Source organism: Oncorhynchus gorbuscha, linkage group LG15 (genome assembly GCF_021184085.1).
Source record: "Oncorhynchus gorbuscha isolate QuinsamMale2020 ecotype Even-year linkage group LG15, OgorEven_v1.0, whole genome shotgun sequence".
NCBI lineage: Eukaryota > Metazoa > Chordata > Actinopteri > Salmoniformes > Salmonidae > Oncorhynchus > Oncorhynchus gorbuscha.
Window position 1 is genome coordinate 42,512,343 of NC_060187.1, and position 15,127 is coordinate 42,527,469.

Genomic DNA, 15,127 nt, shown 5'->3' on the forward strand with positions numbered 1-15,127 from the left:
ATCATGTTGTCAGGATATGAGAAAACATTCCATGGGTTAGGGCCTCCCGTGTGGCGCAGCAGTCTAAGGCGTTACTAAAGACCGGGTTCATTTCCCGGGCTGTGCCACAACCGGCCATGGTCAGGAGCCCCATAGGACAGCACACAATTGGCCCAGCATCGTCCGGGTTAGAGGAGGGTTTGGCCGGTTGAGCTCATCGTGATCTAGCGACTCCTTTTAGCAGGCCGGGTGCCTGCGGGCTGACCCCGGTCGCCATTAGAACGGTGTTTCCTCCGACACATTGGTGCGGCTGGTTTCCTGGTTAAGCTTGCGGGTGTTAAGGAGCGCGGTTGGGCAAGCCATGTTTCGGAGGACGCATGACTCCACCTTCGCCTCTCCCGAGCCCATTGGGAAATTGCAGCGATGACACAGTAAATAACATTCCATGGTTTATTTTGGGTTTTTTCAGTTTGGGGCTGATATGGTGCTGATGTTGGAAGTTATGATTGCGTTCCATTACGGTGTCGCCTTTTGTCACTTTATGTCCATAACATTGAGAGTAATCTGGCCCTTAGGAGTTTAGCTAATTGTTTTGAAAAAGACTGTTGCTGTAGACGCTACACATTTGTTGATTGAATGGGATGCTTGTTTTTTTAGCCAGATGCATGTTGAACTTCTGTAGCGTCTCTTGCTGCATCTTTGATTCTCTTTCAGCTTTGGCTGTACTGGTTGATTCCAACTGCCTTCTTGACCCTGACATTCTCCTTCAAACCCTTTCCTCTTTTGTACAGAGGTCAGGTTCCACTCAAAGGTCATTGCAGAACACACACACAGACACACACTCCCACTGAGTCCTGAGTCATCAGATGGGTGTTACTCAATACCCCCCATGACTCTTCTCTCTCCCTCTCAGCTGTCCTCCAGGGATGGCCAGCTGTTGGGAAAGGAGCTTGTCACTGTCTGTGGGAGTGTTCCATACCGGTTGTCACAGCTGCACCACTCATGCTTTGTTTCAGGTGTTCTCCGGTCAACCGGCTGTCTGATCCTGTTTGCAGAGGCAAACCTAGAATCATATGGCAAACCCAATGTCATACTGTAGGGCTACTTACTTTAATGCATGTAACTTACAATGGGTTTTGACAATTTCGCTACCTTTTGGAAATAAAACACGGTTTATAAGAAGGATGGGATCCACCCAAATCATTTGGGTTCCTGGATCCCTTCACAGCATAATGAGGCTGCGTTGAGACAGTGACTTATCAATGACCCAAACCCAGCTCAGTTAATCCCTACCATTGTGACGCTGAGTTGTCATAATGCTTCCTCAAATGTACATTAAACCATGGGCGTTGGTAGACACAATGCAAGTATCTGTTGATCCTACAGCTATACTGTTAGCACTAAGGCGTTGTGCCCTAGTAGGAAGACATTGTGTGCAGCTCACCCTGCACTAAGATAAATAACATGAGCATATCTACTTCTGCTAAGCTTCCCAGTAAAACAGTGAAAACAAGTAAGCATCCTAGACAAGTGCTCAAAATTGCCCATGTTAACATATGTAGCTTAAGAAACAAGGTTCATGAAATCAATAATTTGCTAATAACCGATGACATTCATATTCTGATTATCTCTGAAACTCACTTAAATAATACCTTTTTATAAAGCGGTATCAATAAAATGTTATAACATTTACATAAACGACAGAAATGCCATTGGACATGTTGCTGTTTTATATTCAGAACCACATTCCTGTAAATCTTGTTTTAAAAACTGTACAAGTAATATGCCTTCAGGTTCATCTGCCTCACCTAAAGCCCATTCGTGAGGGAAGCTGCTATAGACCACCAAGTGCTAAAAATCAGTATCTGGATAATGTGTGAAATGCTTGATAATGTACGTGATATCAACAGAGGTGATTTTTAAATATCGACTGGCTTTCATCCAGCTGCCCACTCAAAAGCTTCAAAATGTAACCAGTGCCTCCAACCTTGTTCTGGTTATCAGTCAGGGTAGTTATAAATAGCATGTATTGATCACATATTTAATAATGCTGCAGAAATTTGCTTGAAAGCAGTATCCATATCCATTGCATGTAGTTATCACAATATAGTAGCCATATCTAGGAAAACCAAAGTTTTGGAATGTTAGTCCTAAATATTTCTCAAACTAAAAGCATTATATTTGGGACAAATCATTCACTAAACCTCAACTAATTATGTAATAAATATTGTGGAAATTGAGCAAGTTGAGGAGACTAAACTGTTTGGAGTAACCCTGGAACCCTAAACTGTCATGGTCAAAACATGGGGAGAAGTCTGTCCATAATAATGTGCTACCTTCTTCACAGCACTATCAACAAGGCAGATCCTACAGGCCCTAGTTTTGTCGCACCTGTACTAGTGTTCATTAGTGTGGTCAGGTGCCACAAAAGGGACATAGGAAAATTGCAAATGGCTCCAAACAGGGCAGCACGGCCGGCCCTTGGATGTACACAGTTAACATGAATAATATGCACGTCAAAGTGGAGAAGAGATTGACTTCATCACTACTTGTATTTGTGAGAGTTGTTGACATGTTGAATGCACATATTGAATCAGACACCCATGCATAACCCACAAGACATGCCACGAGGTTTCTTCACAGTCCAGACTATGGGAGGCGCACAGTACTACATAGAGCCATGACTACATGAAACTCAATTCCACATGAAGCAGGAAAATTTGATTTAAAAAAACTGAAAAATACACCTTATGGAACAGCGGGAACTGTGAACCAATACAAAGATAGGCACAGACACATGCATACACACCCACGATAACATACGCACTATACACACAAGTACACATGGATTTTGTACTGTAGATACAGTGGGGAGAACAAGTATTTGGTACACTGCCGATTTTGCAGGTTTTCCTACTTACAAAGCATGTCAAGGTCTAATTTTTTATCATAGGTACACTTAAACTGTGAGAGACTGAATCTAAAAAAAACATAAGTATTTGATCACCTACCAACCAGTAAGAATTCTGGCTCTCACAGACCTGTTAGTTTTTCTTTAAGAAGCCCTCCTGTTCTCCACTCATTACCTGTATTAACTGCACCTGTTTGAACTCGTTACCTATATAAATGACACCTGTCCACACACTCAAAGACTCCAACCTCTCCACAATGGCCAAGACCAGAGAGCTGTGTAAGGACATCAGGGATAAAATTGTAGACCTGCACTCAGCAAGGCTGATGAGCCACAGGACAATAGGCAAGCAGCTTGGTGAGAAGGCAACAACTGTTGGCGCAATTATTAGAAAATGGAAGAAGTTAAAGATGATGGTCAATCACCCTCGGTCTAGGGCTCCATGTAAGATCTCACCCCTTGAGGCATCAATGATCATGAGGAAGGTGAGGGATCAGCTCAGAACTACACGGCAGGACCTGGTCAATGACCTGAAGAAAGCTGGGACAACAGTCTCAAAGAAAACCATTAGTAACACATTAGGCCGTCATGGATTAAAATCCTGCAGCGCACACAAGGTCCCCCTACTCAAGCCAGCGCATGTCCAGGCCCGTCTGAAGTTTGCCAATGACCATCTGGATGATCCAGAGGAGGAATGGGAGAAGGTCATGTGGTCTGATGAGACAAAAATAGAGCTTCTTGGTCTAAACTCCATTCACCGTGTTTGGAGGAAGGAGGATGAGTACAACCCCAAGAACACCATCCCAACCATTAAGCATGGAGGTGGAAACATCATTCTTTGGGGATGCTTTTCTGCAAAGGGGACAGGACGACTGCACCTTATTGAGGGGAGGATGGATGGGGCCATGTATGGTGAGATCTTGGCCAACAACCTCCTTCCCTCAGTAAGAGCATTGAAGATGGGTCGTGGCTGGTTCTTCCAGCATGACAACGACCTGAAACACACAGCCAGGGCAACTAAGGAGTGGCTCCGTAAGAAGCATCTCAAGGTCCTGGAGTGGCCTAGCCAGTCTCCAGACCTGAACCCAGTAGAAAATCTTTGGAGGGAGCTCAAAGTCTGTATTGCCCAGCGACAGCCCCGAAACCTGAAGGATCTGGAGAAGGTCTGTATGGAGGAGTGGGCCAAAATCTCTGCTGCAGTGTGTGCAAACCTGGTCAAGAACTACAGGAAACATATGATCTCTGCAATTGCAAAAAAAGGTTTCTGTACCAAATATTAAGTTCTGCTTTTCTGATGTATCAAATATTTATGTCATGCAATAAAATGCAAATTAATTACTTAAAAATCATACAATGTGATTTTCTGGATTTTTGTTTTAGATTCCGTCTTTCACAATTGAAGTGTACCTATGATAAAAATGACAGACCTCTACATGCTTTGTAAGTAGGAAACACTACCGATTTTGCATGTTATCAAATACTTGTTCTCCCCACTGTATGTGGTAGTAGTGGAGTATAGGCTTGAGGGCATACAGTGTGCTGTTGAACGTGTGAATGTAATGTAATGTCCAGTCTCTTCTAGTTAATCATTCATTCAGTTGTCCAACTGTGCGTTTATGGCTCTGGTTTCAGTCACTGCACAGGTGGTGTGGTTGGTCTCACTTGAAGGTTCAGTGTGGTTGAGTCATGTTCTGGTATGCACTGAGTTGGACACTCACTCTGAGATATACTCATGCCCTCATACTGGGGTAGACTCACGTTCTCATGTAGTGGTGTCATTGTGCTCTTGTTTCAATGAAGCGGTGCTCAGTGGGCTTGGTGACTCATCTGCAGAATGGAGAAAGAAGACCTGAAGATCGTGAACAAGGATGAGGAGGATGAGATGGTGTGTTCCCTCATTTTATTACCTCTTTCTACCTTGTCCCCCCCCCCAGCCCCCTCACTCACTCGCACGGCCCTGCTACACTACAGCCATCGGGCGTCCGGCATTGCCTTCAGCCATTGAGGGAATGCTTCCTTTGAAATCATTGAAAGCCGCTATATTGCCGGTGTTGCGCTCACATTGCGTCACGTCCAATGGCAGCGTCCAACTCAAGAATCTCCAAGGTTCAATTCTCGATGGCTGAATTAAAGTAATGACAAATAGTTGATTTTGGTTGCATATGGCCTCCAAGAAGCTTCTAGCTAGCAGAAACTCTAGCTAGCTACATTGACTATTTTCACAATGTAAACAAAAGTTTTAATGAGTACTTGCGATAAACTGGACCAAAGCTATTGTACTTCAGCGTAATCGATGAATATGGTACAGTAGGAAAATAGAATACACACTTCCCCTCTGCTGTCAAAACGGCACACTCTGTGTAGCAGGTAGTGTCACATTGACGCGACGCTTATGGCAAAGTAACTTGACTCGTATAGTGGAGCTGAAGTGTCTCTTGCTCTCTCACATTGTCACAGCTACACCACTCAGGCTCCGCTCTCAGGTCAACCGGCTGTCTGAGCCTGTAGGGACTGGCAGAAGCAAACCCAGAGTCATATGGCAAACCCAATGTCATACAGTAGGACTACATTTGGCCAACTCGAGTAGGACAGCATGTTGAAGAGTATTCCAACTCTGTCCGGTCCAGTCTATTTTAGTTTATCATTAATTCAGTTGTCCAACTGTGCATCTCGCTCGCTCTGTCCCTCTCATTTGGTTGCTCTCTCTCGCTCTGTTGCTCTTGCTCACACGCTACCTCTCCCCCATCGCTCACACGCTTCCTCTCTCTCTTACTCTTTCTCTCTCATTCTTGCTTTCTCATCGCTCTCTCGCTCGCTGTCTCTCCATCGCTCTCTCGCTCGCACACTCTCGCGCAAACACAGCCTGGCTAAAATACAGCCTGGCTAGCTACTGCCCCCTTGAAGATTCAGACAAATTACAAAACAGACTTGATCCTCTCAATCTGTATATGACATGGCACACATTTGATAGAAGTACCAAAAAAGTACAGTTTAGCTATACCGTGCAACACTAATATGAAGTACAATTTTTAACAGTCCTCTCTCCCATCCATGACCCCCTCTAGGAGCTCCAGGGGTACCGTGTGTGTCGGTGGCGTGTGGCGGTGGTGGGTCTTTGGGTTCTCTGTACTGGGGGTTTCCTTCTGCTGCTGCTCTACTGGATGCCAGAATGGTGTGTGAAGGCCACCTGTAGCCGGACCACTGTCAGAGAGGCCGAAGTGGTGCTTCTCCAATCCACTGTAAGTCATTGTCCTCGTTACTATGGCAGAAACCATTCTGTATATTTCAGTAACTATTTTATTTTCAGCCACCAATTTGTAGTTAAAAAATAAATATATTAGGCCTTAATGTTTGAATAAGAAAACACTTAAGTCACTAGCAGTACCCCACCCTTACATGTGGTAAATCATTGGAAATTAATTGTTCTAGATAATGCAATTCCCCCCTCCTTCAAATAACAAATGTGTATCTGAGTCGTTTCACCAATTCAGTGCCCTTTGAGATGTGTAACATGGTGGTTATTTGGGGGGGGGGGCTAATTTTAAGATTCTGTCATAAAGAGCACATGTTCAACTTAATAAAAAACATGTTTTTTTCCCCAACTCGAGGTTAAATAATGGCTCTGTAATTATTGTTGTGTAGTTTTAGTAGTTCTGAAAGCAGCAACCAAGAGCCAAATGGGGTCCTTGAAAGTTGTGAACTATGTTATCATGTAATTGCTGTCAAGCCCCTGCAACTGTGCACAAAGACATGCACGTGCTTGGGCTCACCCCGCAAACCCTTTTAAACTTGCAACATCATTGGACATCATTCCACCTGCCAGTCAACATTGCTGGCTAATTCCTTGTTGTACGAACTAGTATGTTACATGCTATATGTGTGGTGTCGTGTATCGCGCCTGGTAAAAACCTTAGAAATGTTGAATATATTGAACAATAAACTAACTAAATACACCAGTGACACCATTGAGATACAGGTTGTGAGCATAGTGTTTCTGATCGGTTTGAGAATTGTCTTCTAATGTATTTGTCTTGCTAAAATGGCATGTTTAGCGAACGTAATTTTCTGCTTGGTTTCCAGAGAAATGGAGCCTATTGATAGCGAAATTAAACGAGGTCTAATGGATAGATGGTTTATTATGCATGTACGAGACATACATTGACACATTGGTTCCAAAACAGGCGGGTTAAAAAAAGAACAATGTTTTCATCCTCTGGAATGCCTCTAAGTGCCAAATAAAGTAACAGGGTTGACCGTAACAGGGTTGACCGTAACAGGGTTGACCGTAACAGGGTTGACCGTAACAGGGTTGACCGTAACAGGGTTGACCGTAACAGGGTTGACCGTAACAAGCATCAATCCCCTTGTGACAGGGCAAGTGGAAACGTGTGTACAACAGGGAGGGGCAATGAAATGTAATATTATCTATGGGTAGCAAGGTTGACCTGTTATACTTGACCCACTCAGTTTTCCGTTACAAAACACCAGAAAATGGCCAAAAATACACTGCTCATAAAAATAAAGGGAACACTTAAACAACACAATGTAACTCTATGTCAATCACACTTCTGTGAAATCAAACTGTCCACTTAGGAAGCAACACTGATTGACAATAAATTTCACATGCTGTTGTGCAAATGGAATAGACAACAGGTGGAAATTATAGGCAATTAGCAAGACACCCCCTGCAGGTGGGGACCGCAGACCACTTCTCAGTTCCTATGCTTCCTGGCTGATGTTTTGGTCACTTTTGAATGCTGGCGGTGCTTTCAGTCTAGTGGTAGCATGAGACTGAGTCTACAACCCACACAAGTGGCTCAGGTAGTGCAGCTCATCCAGGATGGTACATCAATGCGAGCTGTGGCAAGAAGGTTTGCTGTGTCTGTCAGCGTAGTGTCCAGAGCATGGAGGCGCTACCAGGAGACAGGCCATTACATCAGGAGACGCGGAGGAGGCCGTAGGAGGGCAACAACCCAGCAGCAGGACCACTACCTCCGCCTTTGTGCAAGGAGGAGCAGGAGGAGCACTGCCAGAGCCCTGCAAAATGACCTCCAGCAGGCCACAAATGTGCATGTGTCTGCTAAAACGGTCAGAAACAGACTCCATGAGGGTGGTATGAGGGCCTGACGTCCACAGGTGGGGATTGTGCTTACATCCCAACACCGTGCAGGCATTTGCCAGAGAACACAAAGATTGGCAAATTCGCCACTGGCGCCCTGTGCTCTTCACAGATGGAAGCAGGTTCACACCGAGCACGTGACAGTCTGGAGACGTTGTGGAGAACGTTTTGCTGCCTTCAACATCGCCAGCATGACTGGTTTGGCGGTGGGTCAGTCATGGTGTGGGGTGGCACATTTCTTTGGGGGGCAGCACAGCCCTCCATGTGCTCGCCAGAGGTAGCCTGACTGCCGTTAGGTACCGAGATGAGATCCTCAAACCCCTTGTGAGACCATATGCTGGTGTGGTTGGCCCTGGTTTCCTCTTAATGCAAGACAATGCTAGACCTCATGTGGCTGGAGTGTGTCAGCAGTTCCTACAAGAGGAAGGCATTGATGCTATGGACTGGTTCGCCCGTTCCCCAGACCTGAATCCAATTGAGCACATCTGGGACATCATGTCTCGCTCCATCCACCAACGCCACGTTGCACCACAGACTGTCCAAGAGTTGGCGGATGCTTTAGTCTAGGTCTGGGAGGAGATCGCTCAGGAGACCATCCGCCACCACATCAGGAGCATGCCTAGGCGTTGTAGGGAGGTCACACACACTACTGAGCCTCATTTTGACTTGTTTTAAGGACATTACATCAAAGTTGGATCAGCCTGTAGTGTGGTTTTCCACTTTAATTTTGAGTGTGACTACAAATCCAGACCTCCATAGGTTTATAAATTTGATTTCCATTGATAATTTGTGTGATTTTGTTGTCAGCACATTGAACTATGTAAAGAAAAAAGTATTTAAGAATATTTCATTCATTCAGATCTAAGATGTGTTATTTTAGTGTTCCCTTTATTTTTTTGAGCAGTGTAGTAGAATCCGCTCACCTGCTTTTACACTATGATTTGATTTAGATGTGAAGTTTTTTTATAGCAATTTTTTTAATCAAATGCAATAGTTTCAATATGTTAAAACGAGAGTTCAGTTCATGTAACAGGGTTGACTTTAAAATGAGGGACATGCTGAATTTTGGCACTAGCAAGACTTTATTCATATAAAAATCTGATTTATTGAATTGTCCGTGTGGTCTATATTGAATGTAACAGGTTTTTAAATTCAATATTGGTGCACAATTTGTACTTAAAATATTAAAAGGCACTCATTTTGTGGAATGACTCATCTGTTCAGCTTTTTGCTCTCTGGATAGACTAATGCCCATATTCTCAACGCCAGAGCAAAACGAACTCCCATAGTCCTATTTCCTGTGGGATCATGGCACTTGCTTTCACTTTAACATGCAATGCTAGCCTACAATGAACCCATGCTATCCATATATAGGCAACTGCCAACACAATTGAGACACTTGAGTAAATGAGGGATGTACAGTATATTGAAATCAGGTGCTTCCACGCAGGTGTGGTTCCTGAGTTCAATAAGCAATTATATCCCATCATGCTTAGGAAGATGTATAACAATTCAGAGCAGGCCATTATTTTGGCTATCTTGGCTATTCCCTCATAGGATGACAATGTCCCCAACCACAAGGCAGGTTTGATTACTGAATGGTTTGATGAGCATGAAAACGATGTAAACCATATGCCATGGCCATCACCAGATCTCAACCCAATTGAACACTTATATGGGAGAATCTGGAGAGGCGCCTGAGACAGATTTTTCCAACCACCACCAACAAAACACCAAATGATGGAATTTCTCGTGGAAGAATGGTGTTGCATCCCTCGAATAGAGTTCCTGACACTTGTAGAATCTATGCCATGGTGCATTGAAGTTGTTCTGGCTCGTGGTGCCCCAATGAGCCCTATTAAGACACTTTTTTATGTTGGTATTTCCTTTTCTTTGGCAGTTACCTGTACTGTATTTTTTTTTTAACAGTATGGTTTCAGACTAACTTTTTCCCCTTTTGACACTGGTGCCACTGCCACTAACATTTTCAGTTGGTGGCACCAGCCCATGATTTTGTTACGGTGTCACGCAATAGAAAACATTTGGAATAATGTTTTAGGGTCATTTTCAGTGCTATTTCGATGGTATGATTCAAGAAATACGTAGTTATGTCCAAGCAGGAATGCATGATAAATATATTTTGACGTGCAAACCAGTACTTGGGTTGCCAATTAGGCTATTGTTGCTACAATTTTGGTGTCAAGATAGGGCTCTGGAATTGCAGATTTATTTTGTTCAGTAGAGATTCATTTGCTTATCTTTTTTTTAAAACAAATAGCACAGGCTAATTGACTTTGGGCAACTTGAAACCAAAACCCCAAAAATATACCATTTTGAGTGAAGTGACCAGGTAGAATTTGTAGCTCGCAATGATGCGACCACATCCAAGCGTGGAGGTGTAGTTTACACCTCTCTGGTGTGTCTACCAGCTTACGTTTGTTGCCTATGTTTTAACCTAGTGCTTATTTGATTCATTATATACCTTTTATTTGAAAGGATTTGGGGGTTAGTTTAAGAGTTTGGGATTACAGGGCAGCGGGTCATCATGAGATTTTACGCAGGGGCCCGACATGGACTATAAGTGCAGCAGTGCAGTTGATATTGTACCGGGGATTATATTTCTATTGTGATTAATAATTATCATGGTAAATTGGAATGTTCTGTCAATAAGCATAGTGGATAGAAAAATACAAAACCAGGATAATGCATCAAACTCTACAAGAGCAGACTCTCCATCAATGAATCTGAAGCTGTTCACATACAAAGGCTTTATTTTTGCTTCACTAAGTAACGGGAATACAAGACAACCTGTCACCGCTGATGGTGTGTGTGTGTTTCTCAGGATGAGTTTAAGCGCTGGTTTCTAGCCAAGGTGCGAGTGATGCTGGCCCCCGGGAGGAACCCCTTTGACAGCCTGGAGACCCAGACCACTCCCCCCATGGCCAACGGACACTCCCCCCACTCCTCGAACAGCCCCAGCCAGGAGTTCAACAGGAAGTACGCAGAGTACCAGCCCACTCAGGTAATAACACGTGATGGCACACACAGTAACATACATGGATGGTCTTTTTACTTATTTTACCTGTCTTTCTCTCACACAGTCACAAAAATATAAACTTTCATGGTCAATTGGAGGGGTGCACCAAAAAAGTTTCTGACTTCTGTTGATAACATTGTGTTATTCTTTTTTTTCCCTTTCTCATTTCAGATTCGCTATTTTACACTCCATAGCACAAAGTACTACTGGAATGACGAGGTCCAGAATTTTGAGGTGTTAACGTAAGCAATTTAACGAACCATAATTATATTCAGTGACCTGGAAACTTTTCTGAAGTTACAGTGCATTCAAAAGGATTCAGACGCCTCCAAGTTTTCAACATTTTGTTACGTTGCAGCCTTATTCTAAAATAGATTAAATGCGTACATCTCATCAATCTACACACAATACCCAATGACAAAGTGAAAACAGGTTTTTAGAAAATGTTATATATACAAAAAATATATATATAGATAGATAGATTAAAACAAAACAGAAATACCTTATTTACATAAGTATTCAGACCCTTTGCTATGAGACTTGAAATTGAGCTCAGGTGCATCCTGTTTCCATTGATCATCCTTGAGATGTTCCTACAACTTGATTGGAGTCCACCTGTGGTAAATTTGATTGATTGGACATGATCTGGGAAGGCACACACCTGTCTATATAAGGTCCCACAGTTGACTCTGCATGTCAGAGCAAAAACTAAGCCATGAATTTGAAGGAATTGTCCATAGAGCTCCGAGACAGGATTGTGTCGAGGCACAGATCTGGGGAAGGGAACCAAAACATTTCTGCAGCATTGAAGGTCCCCAAGAACACAGTGGCCTCATCATTCTTAAATGGAAGAAGTTTGGAACCACCAAGACTCTTCCTAGAGCTGGCCGCCCGGCCAAACTGAACAATCGGGGAAGAAGGACCTTGGTCAGGGTGGTGACCAAGAACCTGATGGTCACTCTGACAGAACTCCAGAACTCATCTGTGGAGATGGGAGAACCTTCCAGAAGGACAACCATCTCTGCAGTACTCCACCAAACAGGCCTTTATGGTAGTGGCCAGACGGAAGCCACTCCTCAGTAAAAGGCACATAACAGCCTACTTGGAGTTTGCCAAAAGGCCCCTAAAGAACTCTCAGACCATGAGAAACAAGATTCTCTGGTTTGATAAAACCAAGATTGAACTCTTTGGCCTGAAAGCAAAGCATCATGTCTGGAGGAAACCTGGCACCATCCCTATGGTGAAGCATGGTGGGGGTAGCATCGTGCTGTGGGGATGTTTTTCAGCGGCAGGGACTGGGAGACGTGTCAGGATCGAAGGAAAGATGAATGGAGCAAAGTACAGAGAGATCCTTGATGAAAACATGCTCCAGAGCCCTCTGCCCCAGTCTGAGGTCCTAAGGTTCACCTTCCAACAGGTCAACGACCCTAAGAACACATCCAAGACAACACAGGAGTGGATTTGGAAAAAGTCTCAATGTCCTTGAGTGGCCCAGCCAGAGCCCGGAATTGAACCCAATCAAACATCTCTGGAGAGACCTGAAAATAACTGTCCAGCAATGATCCCCATCCAACCTGACAGCGCTTGAGAGGATCCGCAGAAAAGAATGGGAGAAATTCCCCAAATACAGGTGTGCCAAGCTTGTAGCATCATACCCAAGAAGACTTGAGGCTGTAATCGCTGCCAAAGGTGCTTCAACAAAGGACTGAGTAAAGGGTCTAAATACTTATGTAAATGTGATATTTCAATTTTTGTGTGTGTGTATCCAAGCAAATGTGTTCCAGTGGAGGTTTCTGGTTTCCCCTCATTCACGCATGCCTGCACACACACCACAGGGGCTTGGAAGACCTGGAGGTGACCTGTTCCAACATCCACTCAGAGCACAGCACGGGGCTCACCAGCAACCAGCAGGCGTACAGGTAGAGACTATTTCATTGCACTTTACCCTCGACTGGACTCCGGACTACAGCTACTACTGCAGCTTATTGAATAACCCAGAGGTTTGCCCTTTCCTATGGTAGATTCACCACCCCCATCCCCCAGACTTCACAACTGCCGGCCACAGCAGCATCTCTTGTCACCTTAGACGACTGGACATCTAATAGCCCAGTCACCTAACAGAGCCCTGAAAACACCTGATAATAGCCCTGCTGTCAGTCTGCTCAGGACTGGCCTAATGCTCCCTGTGTATCACATACCCAGCGTCTAGTGTGTGTGTTGAGTGTGACTCTGACCTACTTAATGCAGCACTGTCAGTGTCGGCACCTTATCAAGGGTTTTATTACAACCCTTTACAACGGTTTGTTATAAAGTGGAATGAGCTGTTAGTGTTTGAGCTGTAAATGTTGAACCCGTCCTCTCATTCTTTCCCACAGGAGACTGTTTTTCGGAGTGAATGAAATTGCAGTGAAAGTGCCTTCAGTTTTCAAGCTGCTAATCAAAGAGGTAGGAGAGGTTTTGGGGTTTAAATGGGAATACGGTATTCATGTCCTTTACTTAAAGAATTGCTTGATGTTCTTGCCATTTTTCATTATCTCTGAGAAGTAATTGATATCATTAGCCTACAGTGAGTGTACAAAACATTAGGAACACCTGCTCTTTCCATGACATACTAACCAGGTGAAAGCTACTCTCCCTTATTGATATCACCTGTTAAATTCACTTCAATCAGTGTAGATGAAGGGGAGAAAACATGAAGGGTTTTTAAGCCTTGAGACAATTGAGACATGGATTGTGAATGTGTGCAATTCAGGGGGTGAATGGGCAAGACAAAAAATTAAGTGCCTGAGTGTTTTAAGAACTGCAACGCTGCTGGGTTTTTCCCGCTCAACAGTTTTCAGTGTGTATCAAGAATGGTCCACCACCCAAAGGACATACAGACAACTTACTAATAATTTACATCCAAAGGTGCATATGAAAATCAATAGCTATTTTATCTGTGATCCTGATACAGATGTAGGATCTTAATTTTAGCGTGTTTGCTACAGCTGGAAAATAATCCTTCAGCAACAGGAAATGTGAATTATTATGTGAATTTTAATTAATGGACATTTTTGTAGGGGTTGTTACATTTTTCATATGGGAAAATCAAGTCTGAAATTTCAAAGTCGAAATTACAAACGTCAGAAGCACTTTTAAACCTCAAATACACTGCAAGTTTTACATTTACAGCTCTCCTGCAAGTGTGATCCAAATAATGAGAATCATATCCAAGAGCTGTGCGTGGCATTCTAATGATTGCATTCTGTTGAATGGAAGCCAACGGCTTTAAAAAATACATGTAAAAAATGACCGGACATAATGATTCTCAGTTGTTGCAGGGAGGTTGTCTTTAGTCTAATGAGTGAACAGGGCCAACAATGGCAGTACAAACAGCATTTTCCACCTCCGCAGTTCCTCTCAGCTCCTTATTGTCTTTCTATCTCTCTGATGTCTCCTCGCTCTTTCTGACCTCACTCTCTCTGCGACAGTCTCCATCTCGTTCTCTGTCTCTGTTGTGCGCTCTGTATAAAGAAACACATTGAACCATATGTGTCAGTCAAAGGGATATTTGGCGTTCATTTATACCATCTTCACACTTAGGCCAAACCATGACTGGTTAAGTCTGGCTTAATCAGTCACTATTCTAATAGTATGTCCAAATTGATGTCTTTTGTTGCAGCTTGTTGTTTTGAAGAAGTTGGCTGAACTACCTGTCCCCCGGTCTCTCCCCCTGCAGGTCCTCAACCCTTTCTACATCTTCCAGCTCTTCAGTGTGATCCTGTGGAGCGCCGACGAGTACTACTACTACGCCGTAGCCATCGTCTTCATGTCGGTCATATCCATAGCTACCTCTCTGTACACCATTAAAAAGGTACGTCTGCCCCCCCTCACGTTCCCTTCTTTGTCTTTCTCAACTCCTCCTCTTACTTCCTTCCTCCATTTTTACAACATTTATGAAATAATCAACAGTTAAAGGTGAATCTGGGGCCTTGCTGATCCAGCCTGAGCTCAACAAAGCTGGACTAAGCCAGAGTTAACTGCAATAGTCCCCTCCCCACTCTAATCCCAGAACCATTCAGGCCTGCATGAAAGGGCCCAT

General features: G+C 43.7%; 1 protein-coding gene across 3 annotated transcripts in view; it reads left to right on the plus strand.

Annotated features, from left to right (window-relative positions):
• Nucleotides 1–15,127, plus strand: part of atp13a3 (ATPase 13A3) — a 58,093-nt gene that overhangs the window by 30,490 nt on the left and 12,476 nt on the right. For all 3 annotated transcript variants that reach the window (XM_046302161.1, XM_046302164.1, XM_046302163.1), the window contains exons 3-9: nt 4,691–4,775; nt 5,956–6,129; nt 10,852–11,031; nt 11,218–11,288; nt 12,882–12,965; nt 13,422–13,491; nt 14,765–14,899. In XM_046302161.1, the coding sequence (XP_046158117.1) occupies nt 4,725–4,775; nt 5,956–6,129; nt 10,852–11,031; nt 11,218–11,288; nt 12,882–12,965; nt 13,422–13,491; nt 14,765–14,899 (765 nt within the window). In that variant the 5' untranslated portion in view covers nt 4,691–4,724. The remainder of the gene's footprint in view (nt 1–4,690; nt 4,776–5,955; nt 6,130–10,851; nt 11,032–11,217; nt 11,289–12,881; nt 12,966–13,421; nt 13,492–14,764; nt 14,900–15,127) is intronic.